The sequence below is a fragment of the Lycium barbarum genome, chromosome 12, assembly GCF_019175385.1.
Source record: "Lycium barbarum isolate Lr01 chromosome 12, ASM1917538v2, whole genome shotgun sequence".
In the NCBI taxonomy this organism is placed as follows: domain Eukaryota; kingdom Viridiplantae; phylum Streptophyta; class Magnoliopsida; order Solanales; family Solanaceae; genus Lycium; species Lycium barbarum.
In genome coordinates this window covers 94,357,446-94,364,637 of record NC_083348.1, presented here as the reverse complement: position 1 = coordinate 94,364,637, position 7,192 = coordinate 94,357,446, and the positions used below count along the sequence as shown (strand labels likewise).

At 36.3% G+C, this 7,192-nt stretch overlaps 2 protein-coding genes across 3 annotated transcripts; both read left to right on the top strand.

Moving 5' to 3' along the window:
* The first annotated feature begins 1,270 nt into the window (after window positions 1-1,270).
* LOC132622983 (chloroplastic group IIB intron splicing facilitator CRS2-B, chloroplastic) lies at window positions 1,271-4,777 on the top strand. 2 transcript variants are annotated; one of them, XM_060337673.1, is made up of 9 exons: window positions 1,271-1,452; window positions 1,597-1,822; window positions 1,911-1,995; window positions 2,084-2,151; window positions 3,350-3,400; window positions 3,559-3,632; window positions 3,794-3,852; window positions 3,977-4,053; window positions 4,448-4,777. In XM_060337673.1, exons 2-9 carry the CDS (start codon window positions 1,601-1,603, stop codon window positions 4,562-4,564), a joined length of 753 nt encoding a protein of 250 aa, XP_060193656.1. In that variant the 5' UTR covers window positions 1,271-1,452; window positions 1,597-1,600; the 3' UTR covers window positions 4,565-4,777. The 2 variants fall into 2 exon arrangements, with proteins under 2 accessions (XP_060193656.1, XP_060193657.1); XM_060337674.1 differs by having other exon boundaries at window positions 1,273-1,452; window positions 1,597-1,801.
* A 1,057-nt stretch (window positions 4,778-5,834) lies between these two features.
* On the top strand, window positions 5,835-7,111 carry LOC132625213 (uncharacterized). Its single transcript, XM_060340049.1, has one exon. It carries the CDS (start codon window positions 6,136-6,138, stop codon window positions 6,802-6,804), a length of 669 nt encoding a protein of 222 aa, XP_060196032.1. The 5' UTR covers window positions 5,835-6,135; the 3' UTR covers window positions 6,805-7,111.
* The last annotated feature ends 81 nt before the right edge of the window (window positions 7,112-7,192 follow it).

Below are 7,192 nucleotides of genomic sequence, written 5' to 3'. Positions count from 1 at the left end.
AAATAAAATGGGCTGGGGTTGTGAGGTGGCATGCCACGTGACGTCCATCTCACCGAGATGTCAACGCCACATGTCCACTTTGGTCAAGATTAACGGTAGAGGGGTATATTTGTGCCTAAAGTATAGCGATAGGGGCATATTTACACCCAAAGTATAACGAGAGATATATTTGGCCCCTTTTCAATAGTACAGGGGTATATTTAGCCCTTTTCCGTTTAAAATTTCTTCTTTATATTTTCATCATTGAGTTGAATGATGGATCAGGCTTCTTTAACTAGTTTAGGGTTAAAGAGCTTCCCTCTTCTTTATTCCGTTCCGAAGAAAGTATAGGTCGCGGGTCTACTCATTGATACAAATTCACCCAAGTATATAAAGGTTATTTTAAAGTTATACTTGCCACAAGTTACAGGTTAGAGAGAGAGTGTTCACGCGCGTTTGTTTTAAGTATATAAAAGTTTAAAACACATTCACAAATCTTCAAAACGAAAAATCTATGTTCTTCATTCTTCAAACACATTTTGAACATCTCTACAAACTTCTTTTCCAAAAAATTATACTCCCTCTGTTTCAATTTATGTGAACCCTTTCATTATTAGTCCGTACAAAAAAGAATGTCTTCTTCTCTATGCAATGATTTATAGCCATACAGAATATATGCGACTCATTTTACACCAACAGTTTAAAAGTCTTCTCTACTTTCTTAAACTCCGTTCTCAATTAAATGGGTTTACATGAATTGAAACGAAGGGAGTAATAAAATTCATCTAAATGTTGAAATTTCTAAAACAAGAGGTACATTTCATTAACTAATTTTGAACTAAGACAGAGGTATGAGAAATGTCACAATAAGGTAACTATTAAACCCTCAATTAGGTCATGTTGAAAAACCCTCAATAACGGGGCTTTTCACCATTCTTAGAGCCCGTTTGGATTGGCTTATAAGTTGCTTATAAGTTATTTTCAGTTTTTTTGAGTGTTTGGCTGGCCAGCTTAAAGTCATTTTGTGCTTAAAAAAATAATTGGGCCCATTTAACTTAGTTTATCTAAAACAACTTATACGCTGAAAACATCTTATAAGTTAAAAAAAAAAAGTTAAACTACCCCAATTTATTTTTTTTAGCTTATAAGCTGCAAACAGCTTATAGGCATAAGCCCATCTAAACAGGCTCTTATTTCATTCGATATTCTTAATTTGGACCATTATCTAAAATATTTAAGAATCAATGTTTGTAAAATAGTTTAATAAGTAATTTCTTTAATAACATAAAATAATTTTTGGGACGAGTACTTCTATCATATCCGTAAAATATCCTCTGTGTGAGTCTATCCAAAGCTCTCAAGAAACTTAAATGGTGGTGGCGGGCAAATTCACTCTGTCCAACAGTATTTCTTCTTAGCTCGAATCCTTTGCTCGCCCGTATTCTTTGAATATATTTCTAGAATCCACTTGAGGTATGCCAAAGATAAGTTTTTTTTTGCCCTTTCTTCCCCAAGTTATGATTTTGTTTTCAATTCTACTACCTCTAATTGTATATTCTGTTAAATCAGTTCAATTGAAAGGAATACCCGTGATGTTTTAGTAATTTTCACTATCAGGTCAATGTTGCATGCAGTATCTGCCCCAAAAAGTTGCAGTATATCTTATCCAAGAACCCCTTGTTATCAAAGGCCTTTTGCCCCCACAAGGCTTAGAGCGTCAGCTTCACTTCCAGAGCCTAATGGGGTTAAGGTTGAGTACACTCCTTGGTTGGTTGTTGGATTGGGAAATCCCGGAAACAAGTATCATGGGACTCGCCACAATGTAACTTACATAACTCAGAGCGTGTGTTCTTGCAGAGCTCTTTCAGTGACTTTGTTCTTTAAATAATGCATTTTTTCTGTTTTTTTACATCTTGGGTTTTGTTAATTAGGTTGGTTTCGAGATGATTGATCGAGTTTCTCAAGAGGAGGGCATTGTGTTAAACACAATACAGTCAAAGGCCTTGATTGGGATAGGTGGTTACTCGAATCTGCTTGTCGTAAATAGTGTTTTTCTTACCAATGTTGAGATCTGACGGTTTCTTTTTGATGCACCTTGGTACAGGTTCCATTGGGGAGGTACCTGTTGTATTGGCAAAGCCTCAGTCCTACATGAATTTCAGTGGAGAATCAGTATGTATTCGGTAGCTTTTGTAGTTTAGTTATTCAGTCTGTCTGCAAATTTTTTATAACCATTAGCTATTTAAATTGAAATACTCAGCACTCAATGGGCATTTGAGCAATGTTAAACACTTATCTCTCATTGGATTAGGCATATATCTTCTTCACCCTTTCAATTGACAGTTGCTAAGAAAAACTGCTGTATCTGGCACACCGTTATGTAGAAGATTAAGATACAAGGGTTGCTAATTTGGATTGTCCTCTCTGACAACCTGTTTAAAGACTTGTCACCTTCAATTCTGATCATCTCTTATAATCTGGCTGCTTCATATCTATGTATGTTCTTTAAGCATTATGAAACTCTACTCAATGGACTCGTTGTCTCTTATTAAATCAGCTTCTACTTGCAGTGAACAGACACATTGTCTCCTATACTTGTACATCTGCTGCTTAGAAGAGTTGAAACATGTTAGGTTCTTTGATCAACTTTCTGATTGCCCTAGAATTAAAAGCTTGTCAGACAGACATTCTAGTTAACCAGATTGCTCTGATGTGTATTAACCCCTTGCATAGGATACCTACATTCTAATTGTTTACTGAAACTGATGGCAGAGCTGTAACAACCTTGGACCTAACTCACACCCCAAAAGCTAGCTATTAAGGTGGGAGAGCCCAAGGCTATTTAAACCCACATAAGCACATTATGCCCACCGATGTGGGACATAACAAAAGCTCACACTTTTAGCCGCTATCATGCTAGCAAATATTATACAGATATGAGAGCAGTATACTATTCATTCAAAAACAATTTCCAAATTCTATTTACTGAATTTTGTTAGACCCCTTGGTTCTTTGAAATATTGGCTTAGGTTGATAAACAAAGCTTTTTTTATCGATACTTCTACTTCCTAAATATTGATATTCCACAACTAGCTAAAAGGCAGGGACTATAGAGAACTGAGTTCAACTTACTTTCTTTTTAACTGTTTATTTCTTTTGTTGTTTCATGTTTCGCATATATAATTGATTAGAGTGAGACTGGGTGACGTTTGCTTCAAAAATTTGAAGAAGGGTTTCAAACCAAAAGTTTTCTCTGTCCATTCTTTTCCCATTTTAGGGTGACCTAGCTTTCTTAGGGGGAAATGGCTCTGTATCCCATCTTTGGTAAACGTGGACCTAATCCAAATCTTACTTTTGTATATTCTACTAGGTTGGACCGCTTGCTGCATATTATCAGGTGCCCTTGCGTCACATCCTTCTGGTATGACTTCTTTTATTTTTATTCATTACTCTAGGAGATAATTTTCTTTGGTTTTGAGGGTTGAAGTTGGGTGTTCTACTGGATAATACATTGTAGTGTGCTCCAAATAACCTTTTCCCATCATTCGAACTGTAAAGTGTTTGTGCTCATCCTTGTAGGTTTATGATGAGATGAGCTTACCCAATGGTGTTTTGAGGCTTCAGCCTAAAGGAGGACATGGCCATCATAATGGGTATTGTTCTTGAGTAGTCAAATTTAAGTGATACTTGCTCTGTAATCGGACTGTGTGTAATATCTGCTCAGTGGTGCTTTCTAATGCACAGGTTATTAAAGAGCTTTATTTACTGTGCAGAATATAGAAAATTCGCATTTGATTTCTTGTTTATTTGGCAGGGTGAAAAGTGTGATGGAGCATTTGGATGGTCGCCGGGAATTTCCACGATTTTGCATAGGTTCCTCCTGATTGCTTATCATTTTTTGTGAAAGCGTAGTCGCATAACTACCAATTCAAACTGTGTGCTCATATACCACAACCAAATCCCAATCTAAAAAGCATGTTTTTCATGTATTATGCAGGAATTGGAAATCCGCCTGGTACTATGGACATGAAGGCATATCTTTTGCAAAAGTTCAGTGATTTAGAGCGGAAACAGGTACTTGAGCTTCTTGATACTTGTCAAAGTACTATTCGTCTTTTCTCATTATGAAAAGCATTCCAATGAATGGCTCAAGTTGTCTCTTAAACTTCATTATCATACAGGATCCCCATATATTCCTTGTTTGTTTTGCAAACTATTTGTCACCTCTTGTAAAATAGACATCAGAATAAGGTGGTGCTGGATATAGCTATATACTCTTCTGCAGTGTGTGTATGCATATGATGCATTGCAAGGAACTGCCAATTGGTTTCTCCCTACCCTTCATTACCTCTTCCACTCTCCTGACTTGTCCATGGAAAATAAAAGATTCAAAGCTAAGCAAGAATAACAATATGAGCTCTTGATGTTCAATAACAGTTTTCATGTTTCTCTTGTTGAACATGAACAGGTGAATGCAGCACTTGATCAAGGAGTTGAGGCTGTCAGGACGGTAGTATTGGAAGGCTTTGGCAGTAGAATCTCGCGATTTAATATAGGGCAGAAATATAAGTATCATAAAGTTTGATGTGATGAATCTAGAATGAATGTATGAAAGACCACAATAGTTACCTGATAACTTTAGCTAGTTGAGCTTGCACTGGGAGTCTGCTTAGGAAGTTTTTGGACTCTTTGAGTAATGCTTATAGTTTCATGCTGGCATGCAGCATATGTAAACACTTGTAGAATAGATATTTAAAACGAAAAAAGCACTTGTAGAATAGAATTCCATTTGTCCCTCTTACTGTTGCAAATTTGTTATTGAGCATGTTAAAAATGAGTGGCTACAGCTTATATGTGATTCTTACTTCCCCTTCTCTTACAACGATAGGTCTTTTTGTTATACAATAATAACCTTGTGATGCAGTAATGAAAATCTCGTCACTAACCTTGAGCTTGCATAAGAGCCTTTTTCGATGGATGACAAGCAGGTTCCTTAACGCCTAGCCATAAACAGAATGCCTTACTCCCATGTTTTTCATTTTCATGATCATTTGCTGGTTTATAAACAAATCTAGTAAATTCACGTCGACACTAGATTTGTCTACAGCCTGATGATGTTATTCACTCGACGGTAGATTTGTTTGTAATCCTGCCCAAAAACAACGAAGGTGAATGAAACCATCAGATAACAATAACATCCTGTGGTGTGTATGTACACATTTTACACCTCTCCTAAGTGTTCTCGACCTTTCCTAATTGGTATATCTCAGTTCACCAGGTTACGGGAGGAGGGGTTGTCAAACCCTAATTGGATGTTTAAAATCGCTTACTAAAGTAAATAGTATAATGTCGAATCAGTAGTTTAGAAATTTAAAATAACAGTAACAATAAATTAGTACTGCGTGTCAAAATCTTGTACTCCGTACTATATGACACTGCTAATAGCTCCTTGCCTTTTTGGCAAAAGGGATCGGGAAACACGGTAAATATTTACTCTCACCAGGTGTTTATACTAAATCAATAGATGTATGTCATGTGTATATCATACACAACTATCGCTTTACCATAGTTAATTAATGTACATATCACGTCATTAAAACACTTAACTATAGTAAGTTGTATTGATTTGGTGTAAACATTCGATGTGAATAAGTTTTTACCCGGAAATACAGATGGTAAAAAACGGAATATGGTAATTCTGGTATATCCACGTGTGATGCTGAGAAATTGCCGTCCGATTTGCAAAATTTTATTAGAAGAAAGGGTCCTTTTTGACAAACGGCTAATCCTTCGCATTTTCCTCGTCACTTGGCATAGGATACCAACGTTAATCCCCATGCTAATTTCATTTCCTTTGATTCATAGAATCCCTAAATATGCTTTATAAACACAGCTGCCTTAAATCTTTCGTTTTAGTTAGGCTTTGGACCCACCTTTTACAATAAGAACGTTAGAAACCAAAAGGGTCAAAAAAGTACAGTAGCAAAACATATCAAAGTCCTATTGGCTTCTTTTATTAGACCGTTGGAGACTCAAAACTCTTTTTGAAAACAACAAAATTCTCATCAAATCGAAGAACTGCCCTTAAACTCCAAACACAAACCTCCACAATAATTCACTGTCTTGGCAAACTGAAGTTACCTTCATTCATTCGCCATGGCAGGGACCAGTGAATCTCTTGTTCAAACTCAAAATCTTAACTCTCTCTTCACTGCACTCGACCCCAAGTCTTTAATTCTCTCACAATTTTCAAATTCTGATCAACCCCAATTCCTTCAACTCACTACTGACTGTTTTCTCATGGAGAGGGGACCTCGTTACAAAGCCTATGCTGATCTTAGAGATAAAAAACTACGAATAAAGCACATGAAACAATCAATCCCTGAAGAAGAAGAAATGGAATACAACCCCGAGTTTGTTTTGACCCCACCGAAGAAACAGGTGAAATTTCAAGGGAGTTTTGTAACACCACCTAAGAGGCCAAAAGGGTCATCGATTTTGGCTCAATCAGTGCCTGATTTTTCATCAGCATTGAGGAAAGAAAATCGAAAACCGCCACCCTCTATGCTGCCAAGTTTGAAGGAGAAGTCAGCTACGCCTCCTCCTTCAAAAAGTGGAAAGTTTTATGGGAATATTGGAGGTAGTAAATCAGTGAATTCAGGGGAAAAGAGGATTGGGGGTATGATGACTAGGAAGAGTTATGCTAATGTTGAGGAACTGAAGGGATTAGCTTCTGTTGCAAGGACTGCCATTAATGGAGAAAATAGAGTTGGAAGAACTAACAGAGTTGCTAACAAGACTGTTCTTGGATACAGACAATTATGATTCAAGATTGGAGGAGAAAGGAAAAGGAAGTAATTGATTTTTTTTTCTTTTTTTTTTTTTGGGTTTTTTCTTATGGGGTTTTGATTCTTTGATTTTTACATTTGATTTGCTTGAAAGATTGGTTTTTGAATTACTTTTTGTCGTTAAAGGTTGATTTTTCAAATTTGGCTTAGAGTTTGTATAGAACAATGGGTTTGAATCGGACTGATTCATTATAACCTGCTGGGAAATGGGGACTATAGAAAAGTACTATGCTTATGGATTGTTGAAAATTGAATGTCATAATAATAGATTTTTTCTTATGCATCTACTTTGTATGCTAATTTTGATAGCCAAACAAAAGAGGCTTACTGGATTTGACTTCAAATTGTTCATAAATTTCAACCAT

Excerpts from the sequence above, each read along its gene's own strand:
- LOC132625213 (XM_060340049.1), top strand. The coding sequence starts at position 6,136 with ATGGCAGGGACCAGTGAATCTCTTGTTCAAACTCAAAATCTTAACTCT.
- LOC132622983 (XM_060337673.1), top strand. The coding sequence starts at position 1,601 with ATGTTGCATGCAGTATCTGCCCCAAAAAGTTGCAGTATATCTTATCCA. Across the intron at positions 1,823-1,910 it reads TAACTTACATAACTCAGAGC|GTTGGTTTCGAGATGATTGA; the intron begins GTGTGTTCTTGC and ends TTTGTTAATTAG. Across the intron at positions 1,996-2,083 it reads AAAGGCCTTGATTGGGATAG|GTTCCATTGGGGAGGTACCT; the intron begins GTGGTTACTCGA and ends ACCTTGGTACAG.